Source organism: Arachis ipaensis, chromosome B4 (genome assembly GCF_059453495.1).
Source record: "Arachis ipaensis isolate K30076 ecotype BB chromosome B4, ASM5945349v1, whole genome shotgun sequence".
Classification (NCBI taxonomy): domain Eukaryota; kingdom Viridiplantae; phylum Streptophyta; class Magnoliopsida; order Fabales; family Fabaceae; genus Arachis; species Arachis ipaensis.
The window spans coordinates 137,718,764-137,737,418 of record NC_142439.1 but is presented as its reverse complement, the minus strand read 5'-3'; the positions used below and the strand labels follow the sequence as shown (position 1 = coordinate 137,737,418).

General features: G+C 33.3%; 2 protein-coding genes across 5 annotated transcripts; one reads left to right on the top strand and one right to left on the bottom strand.

Moving 5' to 3' along the window:
* Positions 1 to 6,577: 6,577 nt before the first annotated feature.
* Positions 6,578 to 10,020, bottom strand: LOC107635131 (uncharacterized). Of its 4 annotated transcripts, none has more exons than XM_016338508.3 (5): positions 9,861 to 10,020; positions 9,494 to 9,717; positions 8,712 to 8,781; positions 8,544 to 8,620; positions 6,578 to 7,478 (listed from the first exon to the last, which is right to left on the bottom strand). In XM_016338508.3, the coding sequence occupies exons 2-4, from the start codon at positions 9,674 to 9,676 to the stop codon at positions 8,571 to 8,573; spliced, it is 303 nt and encodes a 100-aa protein (XP_016193994.1). In that variant the 5' UTR covers positions 9,677 to 9,717; positions 9,861 to 10,020; the 3' UTR covers positions 6,578 to 7,478; positions 8,544 to 8,570. The 4 variants fall into 4 exon arrangements, with proteins under 4 accessions (XP_016193994.1, XP_088339356.1, XP_020977552.1 ...); XM_088483230.1 differs by having other exon boundaries at positions 9,494 to 9,693; XM_021121893.2 differs by having other exon boundaries at positions 9,494 to 9,690.
* Positions 10,021 to 16,503: 6,483 nt separating this feature from the next.
* LOC107637164 (F-box/kelch-repeat protein At3g23880-like) lies at positions 16,504 to 17,997 on the top strand. Its single transcript, XM_021120231.2, has 2 exons — positions 16,504 to 17,632; positions 17,878 to 17,997. The coding sequence occupies exons 1-2, from the start codon at positions 16,504 to 16,506 to the stop codon at positions 17,916 to 17,918; spliced, it is 1,170 nt and encodes a 389-aa protein (XP_020975890.1). The 3' UTR covers positions 17,919 to 17,997.
* Positions 17,998 to 18,655: the final 658 nt, after the last annotated feature.

The following is an 18,655-nucleotide window of genomic DNA, read 5'->3' as shown; positions in this document are numbered from 1 at the left end:
AAAAATAAAATATATCTGTATCTCTAAACATAATATCTCTGTTTATATTTCATTTCTCAAACACAATTTTATATTTCTGTGTTTCTATTTTAGTATCTTTTACCGATAAATAAACGCAACCCAAGAATCTTAAATGCGCAATCTACAAGGTTTAATCTATAAGATTTAATAATAACGATGATGACGGTCTCTTTAAGAATGAAGTTTTTGAAGGTCTTTTTTTAAGGATTTATCCTATGCAATAATCTGAAATGTTTGCTTAAGTGAAAATATATATGTCTTGTTTGAATACTTTATCTTTTGTTTCTTTTACATTATATTATTTTTTTCTTATGGAAAAAGGGGGCATAAGGCCCAAGAAAAACAAAAGAAAATCTAAACACTCATCACTCTAACAAATTTCATACCCCTTTCTGTCTGCATCCCGCGTATGAGTAATGAAAGGGAGTGGAGCAACAAATTGATGAAGACCCACCAGTAGGCTATGGGAGTGTTTAGCAAGCTCGTCTGCATTAAAATTGGCTTCTCTCAGAATATGATCAATTTCAAACTCTCCTGGCTTGGTTTGAAGCTCTTTGATGGCACGGATGAGGGTCGTGCTTCCATAAAGGGAGGTTGAGCTATTCTGATTCAACCTAACCGCGCAGGTAGAGTCAGATTCTACCTTAATCTTGTTAAATCCCATATCAATTGCAATCTTAAGGCCCATATAAATTGCCCACAATTCTGCTTCTGTAATGGTAACCTTGCCAATATTCATCATAAAACCAGCTAACACCAAACTATTGGAATCCCTGATAATTCCACCGCAAGCCCCTAAACTAGAAGCTTGGAGGACTGATCCATCAATATTAATTTTACTCCAATCATTTTTCGGAGGTTTCCACCCAACCAAAACCGACGCCGTTGTTCTCAAAGTCATTCTACTTATCTCAGTAAGTTCTAGAACTTCATCATAATTCCTAGCTACTCCTTTGATTTCGGGAATGACTTGTTGGTATGGGTTGTTTTCCTGTTGAAAAATTAAATCATTTCTCTTTCTCCAGATGACATTACATGCGGTGAGGAAGAAGGTGGGCCATGAAGTCCCACTGTCAGTGCGAAAGACCTTATTCAGATTATCCGTAAGCCATTCATGAAGAGACTGGCTAAAGAACGGGTCACGTGGGTCTCTGTTTGAGCTGCTAAACCAAATACTTCGGGCAAAAGGACAATCCCTCAGAACATGGAGCAGACTCTCATCTTGATCTGGGCATCTGGGATAGCACCCATTATCAGTAAGTCCTCGGTTCCTTCTCTTGGCATTAGTTAATAGAGCGTTGTGGCTTAATAACCAAGAAAAGGTCTTTAGTCTCTGAGGCACTCTTGCTTTCCAACATAATCTGTAAATCTTATCAGGATTTATGTCTTCCACATAATAAGCCTTATAAGCTGAATTAATAGAAAAATTTCCATGTGGTTCCGGTAGCCAACTGATAGAGTCTCGACCTAGGGAGTGGTTTGGAGCTTTCAGAGTACGTATCATGTCAACAACCTCATTTGGGAGGGCATAAGATAATTTTTCCAAATCCCAGCAGCCATCATCCGTAGCATAGGCCTCTAGAGTTTCGTTATCCCTATCATCGCTAATTTGACTGAGCAATAACTCGCTAAGATTTTCAATACCAGGGATCCAGTAACTTTTCCAGATCTTGATGCTCTTACCATCGCCAATACGCCAAACAAGATTGCGTTGAAAGTCGTCCCAAACTTTAACAATCCCTCTCCACGCGTTTGAGCAATTTAATCTCTTAGCCACCTTGGGGATAGGGCTATCACCACAGCCATACTTAGTCTTCATAACCTTTACCCAAAGTGCTTGGTCATTATGGACTAAACCCCATGCCAATTTCATGAGATAAAGGTTGTTTGTTTCATGAGCCTTACGCAAACCTAGGCCTCCCAACTCTTTAGGCTTGCAAATAGAATCCCAATTGATAAGATGGATTTTTTTATCTCCTGCGTCTGACCCCCAAAGAAAGTCTTTGCAAATCTTGTCAATTTGATTACAGACTTCCTTAGGCATCTTCATAGTCTGCACAGTATAACTTGGTATCGTTGAGAGGACGGATTGAACAAGAGTGCTCCTTCCTGCTAACGAGAGAGTCTTCATATTCCAACTAGACAGCTTGGCATGCATCTTGTCAATGATCGGCTGAAAGTGTTGCTTCCCATATTTTTCGTGAATAAGGGGTACTCCAAGATACTTTCTTAGGTTGTTGGTTAGGGGAATGCCAAGGTCTCTGTTGAACTCTGCTCTAATATTGTGGTTGACATTCTTAGAAAAGAACACGCAAGACTTGCTAAGACTGACTTTTTGACCGGAAGCTTCACAAAAAATACTCAAAGCCTCCTTGATGATCTGGACTTGATCTTTATTTGCTTGAGCAAAGAGAACGAGATCATCTGCAAAATAGAGATGAGATAATTGAGGTCCATTTCTAGATAGAGTAATAGGGTTCCAACTTTTCTTTTCCACCAAGGAGTTAATTAAATGGGAAAGTCTTTCAATACACAACACAAAAAGGTAAGGAGATAAGGGATCTTCCTGTCTTATGCCTCTGGTTGGGATGAAAGTTTCTGAATGAGACCCATTCCAAAGCAAATTCATAGTTGGAGAGGAGATGCAATGATAAATAACATTTACAATATTATCCGGGATGCCAATGTCTTTAAGAGTCTCAATGATGAAACCCCAATTGAGTCGATCATACGCCTTCTCCAAGTCTATCTTAATCGCCATAAGACCTTTTCCTCCATTTCTGGTCCTCATCGTGTGTATTACCTCTTGCGCGACTAAGATATTGTCTGCACTGACCCTTCCTGGGATGAAGCTTGCTTGAGTATTAGACACGATAGTCCCTAGGGTCGGCTTAATCCTTTCAGCTATCACCTTGGTAACGATCTTATAGCAAACGTTACATAGGCTGATCGGTCTGAATTAGGCAAAGTTCTCAGGCGAAGGAACTTTAGGAATGATAGAGATAAGACTTTGGTTCACTCTAGCAATGTTTTCTGGGTTCCTAAAAATCATTTGAACCCAACTTACTAGGGAATCTACCACAGTATCCCAAGAATGCTGAAAGAACTTTGTTGGGAGTCCATCACTCCCGGGAGCCTTCCAGCTACCCATATTGAAAACTGCGTGCTTGACTTTCTTGAAAGTGATGTTCTTGTTTAGGTGGACAAGGTTATCTTCTGCCACTCTAGAAAATTTACCTGCAATAGGAAAGTTAGGAAACACTAAAGAGTAATTATCAGGGGCATATAAAGATTTAAAAAAGGATACACCCCGGTGTTTGAGTTCTTCCACATCATCAATTCATTCTCCTTCATTGTTCTTGAGCGAAGTGACATTAGTTCCTTCTTCTTCTCCCATTTGCTTTTTGATGAAAGTATTTAGAGTTCTTGTCTCCAAAATTGATGATATTACACCTAGACATCTGCATTCAATAGCTTTCTTCTTGAACAACAATCCTTTCGTATTCCCTCCAAAGGTCATTATGGAGTTTCTCTAGAAAAGGGTTATTGTTAAAAGAGAGACTTTGATTGATTCCATCAAGTTTGAGGAGGATTCTTTGCTTCTTTCTAAAGATGTGACCGAAAATCTCTTTATTCCAAACCTTAGCTTTATTTGTAAAATTATTAATATTAGAGACAAGATCTCCTTGCTTGATCCAACTGTTTTTGACTAATCTTTGGTAGTCTTCATGAAGGAGCCAAGGCGCAAGAAGTCTGAAAGGTTTATCTTTTCTTCTCGTCTCGAAGTTATTGAAATCTAAAAGGATGGGGATATGGTCAAACTTCAACTTAGGGAGATGTTTAACTCCGGCTGATGGGAAGAGATCATTGAAACCCAAATTACAAAGAAACCAGTCCAGTCTTCGTTTGACTCTATTCCCCTGCCAGGTAAAGGGGGGTCCTGAAAAGCCTAGATCCTTTAGGCCACAATTCTGAATACAATCTTGGAATCTTCTTAAGTCTTGAGAAAGATTGAAACTGCCCCCTGTTTCTTCAAGGGAAATGATAGAATTAAAATCCCCGCCAACGCACCAAGGTCCTTGGATAGTCGCTGCGAAATTTTCTAACTCCTCCCAGAGGCTACTCCGAGTCCCAGGTTGTGGGCTGCCGTAGACACAAGTGCAGTACCAGTTTCGATTTTTGTTGTTTTTGATATTCAGATGGATAAATTGCTTATGGACTTCTAGAGGTTCAATATTCCACTCTTTTTTGTTCCAAAGGCACCAAATGCCTCCCGCAAAACCTTCAGCTTCGCTTCTACACCAAGAATCAAAACCTAGCTTGCGGATAATCACCTCAGCTTTAGATCCTGAAACATGAGTTTCAAGGAGGACACACAAATTCAAATTATACCGATAGGTTAAATCTTTAATAATAATGGGGAATCCTTTAGCAGATACCCCTCTACAATTCCAAATTAAAATATTCATGAAAAAAATTATGATGGAAACAATTTCGAAAAAAAATTCCCTTAAAGAAAAGGATTCACTGAGCCTCATTTGGCTTGCTGTTGATGGCTTGAGCGTCCATCTCTACATTCTGGTAAGCGACTTCTCTGTTTTGGAGATCAAGTTCTTTCATGTTTTTGTCCTTCTTTGGTTTGGAGCTGGATTCGCTTGGGTCTGGAGATTTGTTCCCTTCTTCCTTACTGATCTCATTATTATACCCACCTCCCATGATACTAGTGATGAGCGCTTTAGTTGTATGATCTAAAGAGCCCCTTAGAAGGGTTGGTTGCACATACTCAGCTTTAGCAATCTCCTTGTTTAGGTAAGAAAATTGCCTCCAATATTCATCATGTATTTTTTCCTTGCCTTTCTGATTCTTTTGGGAAATTTCATAGCTGCTTTGGTGTGCTTCTATAATTTTATTTTTCTCCTGATTTATGGGGATGCTTTGGATGATCTTGGTCTTTTGACTGAACTGCTTGATTTGCTTAGCGGCGGGTGTTATTTTCTTACTTATTGCTGTATACTTTCCTCTAATGATAGGAATGGAACTTTTTTGCCTTTGTTGATTTTTTTGTATATGATGAGTATTTTCGCTTCTGAAATTCTGATCTACTGCTATTTTTTTGCTAGGTCCTGCTGGACATGCGTCCTTGTCATCTCCTGAATTAATAGCTTGGGTCTTATTCGAGAGTAACTCTTCAATAGAATGATTATCTTCTTGATTTGCCTCTGCAAGGATGTGGAATCTTGAATTTAGGAAACTTTCCTTCCTTTCCTTCTCCGCAGAATCAGCTTTGGTTTTATTCCTTCTTTGATATCTCTTCACAATCATCCATGGCCCAAAGGGGTTACCATTTTGCTCCTCATTAATACTTTTCTGATTGGTGGCCATATTTTGAGAAACTTGCTTGTTTTGGTGCCTAACTTCAAGTGTGATTGGTAGGTCATTCGTAATAATTGCTGCAAGATTTTCTTTCCTTTCTAGATTCAATTCCTGATTCTGTGTGTCCTGATTTGTCTCTTGACCATTAGGGGATTTCCGATGGCCAGAGCGGGTGCCCTCCGTCATCCCGGCGGCAGCTTCAGTGGCTGTTCCGATCATCCTCTCATTACAATACTCCATTCTGTGCCCATACTTACCGCAGTTGAAACAGATTTGGTGTAATCCTTCATAGATAATGTTGAACTCTTTGCCAAGGACTATGATAGTCGGAACCATCTTCTTTCGCAGATCAATTTCCACGCATATCCTTGCGAATTTTCCTGGAGAGTGTATGGAGGTGAGTTCATCCACTTTGAGCATTGTTCCGAAAGTTTTCCCAACTTTCCAGAGAAAGAATTTATTGTATAATTCCGCAGGTAGGTTGGGGATCCTAACCCATACTGCTACTTTCTGAATATCCGTCTCCTGTGGCAAGAAGAGTGGTCTCCACCTTTGCACCAAGAGATAATGATCAGCTATCATCCAAGGGCCTTCAAAGAGTGCATGTGCATAGTCATCTTGATCTGTGAACTTGACCAAGAAAAAGTTACCAGCTAGATCCATGACTCGTATCGCTCCTTTTTTCATCCATCTCCTCTGTACCCATCTATCAAGAGCTTGAAGGTTAAAGGTTTTTCCAAGTGGCTTAACAATCAGCGATAGTTTCCAAGGTCTACACCACTCGTCATACTCTTCTAGAGAGACCTCGATGTTGGGCTTAGGATCGAAGGGAACTTCATCGTCCATAGAAGAGTCCATAACTAAATCTTCTAAGTTATAGTCTTCTGAAACCATTTCTACAATCTCTTGTGGATTCAGTTTTCCGAAACCATTCTCCACTACCATATCACGGTAGGATATCTTAGGCTTCATGAATTTCTCTGAATCACCTTTGTTGTCGGTTTGATTTTTACCTTCAGTCTCCTTTTTCTGTTCTGGGGCGCCTCCTCCTTTTTCATGTTATCCATTACCTGTTCTTCTATGTTATTTTCATTCATCTTTACTTTTTTTGTACTCCTTGAGACTAAATCTTCTTCTTCCGGCGAACGTTTGTCGAGATCTGGAAGGAGGGAGTCAGAGCTCATTGAGAGAAAATTGTATCAATAAAAAAATTGTTACATTATATTATGCTCTACTTGATTGTATTGAACTTTTACTTTTATACGGCTAACTCATTACTTTGCCGTCATTGATCTAGTGTTTATGGTCTTTAGTAGAATCGTTTATAAAATCTGAAGGGTCATCAAGTAAAAACTATAAGATGTTGGCTTAATTATTAGTGTGGTTAGTACTAGCATAGTAGCATCAACTTCAATCATCCATTGCCAACACCAAGGTCTGCCATGGAGGGTCGTTGGCAACTTTGAAAAGGACATTACTCGAACCCAGCCCTTCCTTTGTCATTGCGGATGGTCAACTTGGTCGATAGCTCCGGTCATCACTCATCACCATGAAAGAAAATTGGACATTTTAGAGCAGCTTTAAATATTGCATCCATGAAATCAGATAGTGTAAAATCAAGGATATTGAACATCATTTGGAATCCTCAAGAGTCTAGCCTTTGGTACATTCCATGTTTAGAAAGAAAATAAATTATGATGTTATTATGTACAATCATCTTATATTTGTTATGATATAACGAGATGATTAAGAAAAATACCTTCAATTACCAAGCAACAACTTGTACAAAAAGTAACAATGTTGCCTTTTCTATAGGTCATAGAAACAAAGAACCATGCTATGATACACCCAACAAAACTTACTATATCATGCATTAAAGTAATCCAATGGTATGATTATTTGAATGATAATGGATGCTACTCTTTCATGGTTTAAATCTACACCATAGATTATCTTAATGCGTGATATACCAAGTCCAACCTAGTGACCTCTAGACGTTAAAACAAAAGTTTGTAAAATCAAACAAACATCAGAAACCCAAATAGAAAACTGTTGTTACAAAACGAGATGCCTGGCATGCGTACCTACGAAACAAAAGAGCACAAGACTTGTAAGTTGTGAATGTGAAGCTCAATGCAAAGATTATGGGAGGCATTGACCACCCCAACAAATCTCATCAGTTAAACCTTACAAACATTTATTATTGAAAAAGATGCATTCAGGAACAAAAGCTCAAGGCTGATCTAATATTATGGGCCTACTGAACTTTTCTACTTTAATATTTAATTTGCTATTAGAACATTGCATTTCCAAATCAAAGAACTGCCATCAATTTTTTTTCATATATTTCTTGTCATATGTGGACTCATAAACACTCCCTTTGTTCGTTTTTAATTGTCACTTACATGTTTTGGCACATCTGACAGATATATTGCTCCCAGGGTCTACTAGAATACGACAATGACAGATAAAATGGAATGGAGGGAGTAATTAGTGTATCTACAATGTTTCTCGGTTAATTCACATTGCAGAGACTTAACCATGGTACATATTTGTCCATTTGGACATGGTGAGATAGCTGTGATTTATTTTTATTGACATTGACTAACAAATATATTCATCCATAGGTTCATGCATATAAGATCAAACTGAGTTTGTATAAACCCAAAACCGATGTGATCCCTATTCTAGCCCCTGCTGCTGATGTAACTAAAAGTTTCAGCAGATTTCCTCAGCTACATTATCGAAATTTGAGGTGGGAAAAAAAGAACCGTAACAAAAACCAACCAATTGACTAGTAGTTTCCTACTAACATGACTTATGATTCATAACTTCTAAACTCTATATTGGATGCATTTCTATTATCATATTGATTAAGCAAAAATTAGATTTAAAGTGATTAATGACATATCATTTTAAGGTTCATAACATCTCATTTTACTATTCATATACCACAGATATGCAATCAATGATATTTTAACCTTTCAAGTCCATGTTTTATTCCTGGTAGAAAATAATAAGACAGTAACCAGGATCATGAAAAGAACCATCTCTCCAATAATTCAAGCCTAAAGCTGTTCTATTAGATGATAAACATGGCAAAAAAAGATTTCCACTACAAAAGCATTCAAAGATTATGATAAACTCACCATTCAAATGTTAGGCATTTAGTGTGTTTAAGAATCTTCCTTCAATTCATCAGAATCAGAATCACTTGCATTATAACCTAACATACATGCACCGGGCTAGAAACAGTCACAAAGAATTCCCAACAAAAAGAAAGATTCTATGCTGTCAGCAACAAAGGAGAGTTTTACCTGGATGCTTATCACCAACTTTCCAAACTGAAGATCTAACCCTCGACGCTCTAGTCAACCAAATTTTACCCTACATTCCCAAACCAATGACATCAGAACTTGAAACCAAAATTCAAAAACAGGTAAGCACTTTGATTCGATAGACTCCACAGACGTAGTTCACAATCCACAGAATCCACACACACTACAAAGTACAAACTATTCACATCCATTTCTTCAATTTCTCATGAAGTATAACAAGTCAGAAGTTGGACCAACAAATTTAAAAACACAAAACATTAAGTTTTAACACAAGGCTATTTAAGTCATTACACCCAACCATGATAAAGCATTCTATGCTGCTATTATAGATGTGTCCACAACTCCACATGAAGCATCCATTTAAGTGCATCTAATTGTGCATACCTAACTAAATAGGCAGTCATCTATTTATATATAACTCAGTCATTGAAATTATTTGACTCTTATCCCCACTATCTTAAAGTTATATAACATACAAGATTTGATTGCCTAATGGTGTATATGCATTATCAGCATCAAAATTAATCTCACTACTAAAATTAAGACCAATAGAGAATACTAATAGTTGTCTTACAATTTTTTCATAGTCACCAGCTGAAGATTCTAGTGTCAATTAACATGGACATTCTCAAATAGTAAAATACAACAGAACCTCAAACTCTTAACAGCTCAAGAAAGTCCGATGCAATGAAAATTGATTGAAAAGCATTATTAATTTGTAATAACTAATAAGCATGATATAAATAGAAGAAAGAACACACCTTTTGGTCATCTCTGGGAACACCATAACCACTGTAATACATCTGACCTACCAAGACCTGCATGTTTATGTCCCCAGCTTTAGCTTCTTTCAGAGTGTCTCTGAACCACCGTTTCACACAATCTGCAACAACCCCTGAAAGTGGCACACGCCCATTGCTCTCAATTCCACTGCTACTATCCATCTGCGATGATAACCCTTCTTAAAATCACTGCTAATGAGAGACTGAGAGAAAAGGGTTTCGTAAAGAAAAAGGTTGAATTTTTGGTAAACATGAAAAAAATCAAATAATGGGTATGTTTCAGATTGAGCTAAAACACTAAGAAATACAGTGCACAGAACTGCAAACTGGATTGCAAAGTTGTTACCTTTTGGTTTTGGAAGCTGTGTATGATGAGGTGATGCTATCTGAAGATCATGATTTGTGTGTCTTAGCAGATTGGAGAGAGAGAGAGATAGCAGCTACCGTTGAAGACTGGGCGGCGTATTAAGGTGCTGTTTTGTCAAACTACGTTGTTTCCACCTGTACACTACACTTGTTAATTAATTAATATTTGCATATTACATATAACCTATAACGGTTACTAATATATATAATTTTAAAAATATTTCATTTAAATATATAAATTATTTTAAAATTATATATATTAATAAATAAAATATTCATTTTATTGATATAAAAAATTCCTAACTTTTATGAGAATTTTTTAACTGCGTTTGAAAGGGAGATTAAGAGACTAGAATGGGAGATAGAGACTTAGAGTTTAAATTTGAATTAAGTCTCTATATTATATTATGTATTTGTGTTTGGTATAAAATATTTTATTATGTATTATGTATTATGTCTTATTATTTTGTTTAATTTAAAATAAATATAGAAATTGAAGGATAGATTTATAATTTAAAAAATTAAATGAATGTATTTTAATAAAAAATATTAATAAAATTTTAGTTTTTATCTCTAAAATTTCAGTCCCTTGTGTCTCTACTTTTTAAAAATATCGAAGGAATTAAAATTTTAGTTTCAATTTTTTACCATCAAATATAATACTGAATCTTAATTCTCTAGTCTTAATTTCAATTTCTCTAACCAAACGCTATTTAAAAGTGAAATTTTAAATTTGTTCCAACAAATTTTTAAATAATTATTTTAATTTTAAATAAAACTTCACAATCAAATAAAATACTTAAGTAAATTTAATCAAATTATTATAACTATTTTTTACCTACATTACCCTTCTTCGAAGTTTTAGATTAATAAGTTCGTAACGAAAAAGATGAATATTGTATAGCATTGTAATATTTCAAGAGCTATGAGTCCAATTCTTCAAGGATTTATTTATATTTTTTTTTTTTTAGAAATCTATAAGTGTTCATCGTAAAGTATAGTGTTTGCTAGAATTTATTTGATACTTTAATTTCTTTAAGAACTTATAAGTTAGAAAAAATTTCAAATGTTCTTGAAATATACTATTCCAATAAATTTAAATGTTGATTTCAATTATAAAAAATATATATAATATATTAATTAAAATTAATGATTAAAATTATTTAAATATTGGTATTTTAAAAATATTTAAAAAAATTTCTAAAATCACATTTATTCTATTTTAAAAAAATTAATTTGTTTCATAATTTAAATAATTATAACGACTTGAAATAAAGAGCTCAGTAATTATGTAATTTTAGTTTTTTTTAAAAAAAATTCTCTACATCCAAACAATTTTAGCATCTAAATTTATCCAAGTGATTTAGAATCACGCATTTTTTCTTCTTTTTCTTTCCCGCGTTTGTTTCAAATTCACGCATACATTATTTTTTTTTTCGCGCTTATTTCAAATTCACGCATACATTCTTCTTCTAATATCTAAAGATATTTAGGTTTTAATTTTTAATATTTTGAGCATATAACATATATATTTAATGTTTTTATATATTTAAAAATTAAAAAGATAAGTTAACTTTTTAATCAATATTATTATTTTAATGCATGATATATAATGATATATAATCCTCCCCCCCCTTGAGATATATAAGTGTTTATGACTCGGATATATTGATTTTATTCACCAATTAGTATCTGTTCATAATTTATTTTGTTGAATTTGGGTATACAAATAATTTTTTTAAAAAGGGGAAATTAATAAAATTTTATAAAATTATATTAACAATAAACTATAAAAACCTATATCTCGAGCCCTTGATTCATATTTCCTGTAACTAGAATTAGATACTTAGTTTAAGTCAATTATTTTTTAAAATTACTCGAAGAGTTACTTAGTGAAAAATTAATTTAGAATAAACTTTGGATAGACACAAATTGATAAAATTGTAGTTTTTTGAGTAATACTCTAAATAGGTCCCAAGAAATTTACGATTCGACAGTTTTGTCTCCCACAAAATTTAACTAAAATTTTGACCCTGAGACCAGATACGTCCCCAAAATCGTTTGATCCGGTTAAAGTGGTGACGTGTCAGGTTAATTGTGACATGTCACCTCCAGGACATTTTGGTCCCCATCCACGCTGGACAAAACGATGTCGTATTGGAACCAGGGACAAAACGACGTCATTTCGGGGAGGACAAATTCGTCCCCACTTAGACAGAGAATGCAAACGGCGTCGTTTTCATGTGGGGGACCTATTTGCCTTATAATAATATCTTAGGAGACCTATTTGACCTATAATTTGTGATGTTAAAAGAAGTTAATATTTACTTCAACGCAAACCTTAAAAACATTGACATTGGTCTGTTTATTTATCAAAATGGTAACATAAACCTGAGAACCCAAACATGTTAACCACACAAATATTTGGCTTCAATAGCAACACAAATCAACTTAAGACAAAAGAAGGTTTATTTTCTTCAACATAAACTAAACGAAACTATTCTAGACAACATAAAGTCTTCCTCCAACATAACAAAAGGTGGTAACATAACTAAGATAACAACTTTCACACTAATTCTTAGAAGCATCATTTTTTGAAAGACTGGTTCAACCCTGGTGTTGGAATGAATTTGAACAACTTAGATATTGTGCCACTGGTTGCAACTGAAAATCTCATGGTCGAAATCTTAGTTAAATTTTGTGGGGGACAAAACTGTCGGATGGTAAATTTCTTGGGGACCTATTTAAGGTATTACTCTAATTTTTTTACCAATAAAAAAAAATATATGCAAGAAAATTTCGACACTTATGATTTACGTGAAAATAATTTTCAATGAGGTAAAAATTTGAGTTTGTGAAATATAAGGAGTATTGGATCATACTTGTGGAGCTAATAGCTTTTTTATTTATACCTCGAAAAAATTCGCTAACTCAATTATAAAAGTTGATAACATTTTTCTTCCTGTTCATATTGTGAGTTTTTAAACTCCATTGGTTTTTATGTTATCTTGATCTATAAGTGGTGTTAATTCTAAAACGGACTAAGGAAGAAACATATAATATTCTCAAGTTAAATAGTAGTTTGAACTGAATTTTTTTTTTTTTACCAAAAATAAGGAGACTTAAACCTGCAATTTCTTAGTTGAATGGAGAAATTATGCTATTTGAACTGAATTTTACATGAAAAAGTTAACACTATATTTGGTTTAGGGGGAAATTGGAGGAAAAAAAAATAGTGGAAGGAAAATGAGTGAAAATTTTCATTTTTTTTTGTTTGGTTACCAAAGAAAATGAGAAGGAAAGAAAATTTTGGTGTGAGTTTCACTAAAAAGTTTTTTCATCAATTACAAGCAAAAAAAAAAAAAAGAAAAAAATGTTATCTTTGGTGTATTTACTATATTACCTCTAATTCTATTATTATTAATAATTGTCAATATAAATTTAGTTTTAATATTTTTAATACATTATTATAATAAAAATTCATATTTAAATATTATATATGTATTAGATAAATAATTTATAAAATTATAATATTTTATAATATTTAAAAAATATAATAAAATATAAATAAAAAAATATTTATACTTTATTTTATATGAATTATGAAAATTGGGTTGGATCACTCCAATTTGGATGCAAAATCAGGTAGGCTCCATCTGATTATGTGTTTTTTTTGTTTCTATTTCTTTTAAATTTATCATATATAAATTTTAGTATTAAAATTTTAATAGTTAGTAGAATTGAATTTTTATTGTTTAATTTAATTTGGTTATTTTTATAATTTAATTATATTAGTAATTAATTATTTAATATTATTTAAGATGTATTAAATGCCAATAAATTATAACTCAAATGATATAGTTTTGGATATTCATTTAAAAAGTTGGGGTTCAACCAAGAGGGGTCTAGCCAACAACAAGCCAACAAATATTTTTAAATTATATTCTATACTAATTAATTATCATTAATTAGTAGTTATTTAATTTTTTTTAAATGTAAAATTAATGATTATTAATTGTCTCTTCTTATTCTAATTCACTTTTTACCATTTATTACGCAAACCTTAATTTCTTTTTTCAAAAAAAATTTCGAACTCCAAAAAACAAAAACACCAAAACATAAGAAAAGGAATCATCCAAATCCTTAAAAAAAAAATCCAAAACATAGGAAAAAGAATCATCCAAAACTAATAAAAAAAAATCCAAATCCTAAGAAAAAAAATACAAAACATAAGAAAAAGAATAATCCAAAATGTAGAAAAATGAAACATAAAAAACTAGTTAAAAAATCATTCAAAACCAAATAGGAGGAGGAGGAGAAGAGCCGCAGGATGGCCGACGACAACGTCTTGGACGACATGGTGTGGACAGTGGAGGGACTCGCGGTGGTGCGTTGCAACGAGTGGAGGAGTCGCCATGGATTGGAGTAGTTGATCGCGCGTCGCGAATGGAAACCTGGTGGTGGCTGCATCGCGACGAATGGAGAGTCGCCGGGTGCGAGTGGCAAGCGATGGGAGTCACGAGCGGTGAGGGTGCGTCGGACGAGCAATGGGGAGTCGCAATGGAACGCGAGGAGGGTGAAGCAGAAACGCGATGGTGGCACAAGGACGGTGCAGCGGCGGCGCTAGCGGCGCGAGGACAAAACCGCGGTAGCCTGGAGCATTGGAAGAGAGATTAGGATTTGTGATTTTGTATGGTGAGTAGAAATGAGAACCAATTAGAGTAAGTTTTAATTCAAAAATATAATTAATGTCAATTAATCAAATTTTGAATTTAAAAGAATAATTTAAAATTAATGATTATTAATTGAGTGGTTCAATTCTTGGTTAATAAACACTTGACTCTCTGTATTTTTCTTTAAATTATAAATAAATATTATTTAATTTAAACTAATAAATACGAATTAACAAATTTAAATAATAACACTGAATTTTAAATTAAATACTATTATAATTTGAATTTAATATAATTTTAAACGTTACTATATTGAACATTAACAAATAACTAAATACTATGATTTGATTTGATTTGATTAGGATCATATCTAGGTTTTATTAACATAAGGTACGAGTTTAATTGGATATTAAATTTCATATAAATTGACAAATAAGTACCATGATTTGATTTGATTAGGATTATATCTACACTTTACTAATATAAAGTACTAGTTGAGCTATTGTATTTAATATTATTTCATTTTAATTCAAACACTATTTAATTTAAAATATAAGATGAAAAATATAAAAATAAAATGAAATTCAAACGAAAAATTTTAAATTCAAAAAATAAATTTTGATAGATCCACAAACTATTTCACATCATCGTTATTTCATCTCTATCTTTATATGGGTAGTAATTCACGTAAACAAATAATGAAATGGAAACTAATATTACACTAATGTCTTAAATGCAAACAAATTACATACATGTTTCCTTGCATATTTATATAAATCGAATTAACACTTTTTCAATATAAATCAAATCAATTAAATTTAAATTAGTAAAGTAGCTCATAGTAAATCAAATCAATGAGTTTTGATTTAAGGTTTATAGTAAATCGAATCAAAGTGCTTCGATTTTGAACCCATGTTAAATCGAATTGAGTAGATTCGATTTATAGAAAACGTAGCACATAGATAAATCGAATAAAGTAGATTCGATTTATTAGTTATGTGTCTATATAAACAATTCCAATTCACTTCTTTCGAATTATATTTTATAATTACTTTCATCCCCAAACCACATCCAAGAGAAAAAAAGTTAGGCAACACCACAAAATTCAAAATTGAAGACATAGAAGACGATCCGAATCATATCTATCAGTTAGACGGAGTTGTCCATATTACTGACAACATCAAGGTTAGTGAATAAAATTTATTTTCATCAGGATAGATCAGAAATATTAGTAATATTGAGTCGATTAGAGTATTTATTTATAAGCGATAGTTAGAATTTTTAAACTACAAATAGTAGTTAAAATAGTGTTTATAAATAACTGTTAGTTAGAATAGTGATTAGAAATTCGGTTAGAATTTATAAATTTTAAATATTAGATTAATTAGGAATTAGAATTTTAGTTAAAATTTAATTTAAATTACAAATGTCAGTGATAATAGTGATTTAAAATTGTAATATATTTTACATTAAAGTTCTTTTTATTAGAATTCTCCGTACATTAGTTTTTATTTTTTTGGATTTGTTGGAAATATGAGTATTGTAAAATTATTTGTTTGAGTTTAGAGTATTTTGTTTAAAAGGATATGCATTATTTAATGTTTGTTTAGTGAAGTGTTTTTATTAATTATTATGGTTGATAGAAAATTGTTAATTGTTTTGTTAATTATTATTTGCGGTGGTGAATTTTTGAATTATTTGAAAATGGAAAATGGAAAACGCTACCTTGTAAAGGCATAAAATGTTTTCTGTTTGAAACTAGAAAAAATGAAGTCCACGCTTACTATTTGAATTGTTTTAAAACTGAAATACTATTCACGCGTTCTTTCCAGGCGGTTACACAAGTATCGGGTGTAAGGAATTATAATTAATTAAAAAATAAAATATTAAATTTAACGGCTGAGAGATCACATGTTATGTGAATGACCACAAAACAAAAAGAGGAGGAGCATGGAGAGGAAGCAGGTGGGCATGAATGACATCCTCCCTCGGGAGCTCATTCGCCGAATCTTTCTAAGGGTACCCGCCAAAGACCTGTTTCGCCTCAGATTCGTTTCAAAACTTTGGCACTCTTTCATTTCCGATCCAGACTTTGCGGAATTGCATTACAACCTCTACTCTGCCGTATCTTCCCGTTCGTACTTATTGGTAAAAGACTATACTAGTGCTTACTGTGTTCACTTAGACAGGCTATTTGATGTTGCAGCAGCACCACCAACACTCAAAGAGGTATCTCTCCCTTCTAGGAAGAAGCCATATCCTCATTTTCGTCTCTTGGGATCCTGCCGAGGCTTTGTTCTCTTAAAGGAAAAACCAGATTTTCTTGTTATATGGAACCCAGTGACTGGATCCAGCAAAACAATATCTTACTCTCATATTAAGGTCCCGCGCGATGATTCAATTATTCGATATGGATTTGGTTTCGATGCATCACGAGATGACTATTTAATAGTTCTATCTTGGCATGATTACTACATCCAACACGGCTTAGTTTGCTTTTCGTTGAGAACCAATTCATGGATTGATCTCGATGCAGCACTCCCCGAAACCAGGGTTAGGTGGAAGCAGAAACTTTCTGCGTTGTTCTTACATGGCGCTATTCATTGGTTGTGTTACTCTAGTCGAGATCACATTGAAGATGGTATTCTTATCTTTGATTTGAAGGAAAGGAGTTTCTCAACGATATCTATGCCAACACAACTCGTAGGGTGTTACCCCATCTATCTCATCACACTAGGAGGTTGCCTAGCCTTGTATTCGGATGACAAGCATAAAACTGAGATATGGGTTATGAAAGAATATAAAGTACCGTCATCTTGGATTCTAATGTATGACATTCCTTATGGTAACAATTTGCCTCTATGCATGTCCAATGGAAGTGACATTATTGCGTTAAATTTTACTCCGCGGTATTGCAAGATAAGGTTTGCCAAATATAACGTCAGTGGAGAGCTTCTAAATTATTCTCCTCTGCCTCTTTCTGAATATTATTACTTCCATAGAAGTTTCTCTGTATATACAGGGAGTCTCTTTCCATTCCCCTGTGACATTAAGGATAGGGATAAGAAGAAGAAAACTGGTATGTAAACTATTCTCCTATGCTTTGCACCCTATATCTTTGTGATTAATGAAAAAGTACCAAGCAAGATGCATCATGCATAAATTTGCATTCAGAAATGAGATTTGACTATTGATGGTATGAAATTACAATTTATCATTAATCACTTTCTTGCTTCTTACAGTCCAGTCTTATGGTGAGGCTTAAGGTTTAGCTATGTTTTCATGTCTAAAGCCGTGACCTTTACCCGCTGATCTTCTTTGCAGGCCAAGAATGTTTTGAACAACGTGATGTTGCCGAAGATTAGAATGACAATGGGGTCAAATAAAGGAAGAGAATATGGAGCAAGCATATTAGTGAACAACGAACATACAGCCGAACAACTTAGAGTTTGGAAGTATGATTTTCTTTCCAAATTTCGCATTGTTAGGTATGCTGTGGACACTAATAACAGTCTTGTGTCTTTCTCCTTGGCTTCTATCCAAGTATCATTACAAAAAAGACTACTTAACTTACTAGCTCCTTCCATTTTCATTTTCATTTGGTTGTTTAATAGCTAGAGATGAGGTAATGAATGCTTAAATGTTAAAGAACAATCATATGTCAGAATCTGCTGTCTCCACATTGTATCTGAGACCTTTTCGCAGAACCATTTTTAATTCTATATCATAAAAACTAGTCATACGTTTGTATGAGAATTGAGAAGGATCTAAGTTAGTTTTATACTATCTGGTGTGAGGTGCTGCAAGGTGCATTGCCTTTTGGGATTTATAGCACACTGAGCATCAAGTTAATTTTGTTGAGATATTTAGTTTGAAATTTTTTGAAGTCAAAGTTATTAAAAAAACACTAAACTTTCTTTTTTACTACACTTGTTAAACAACTATTATTTTTTATTTTTTATCATTATGATGACGATTATTTTTTAAAATTATTTAATTTGCATATTACATATAACTATAAGGGATTTTATTGATATATATAATTTTAAAAATATTTATTTAAATATGTAAATTATTTTAAAATTACATATATTAATAAGTA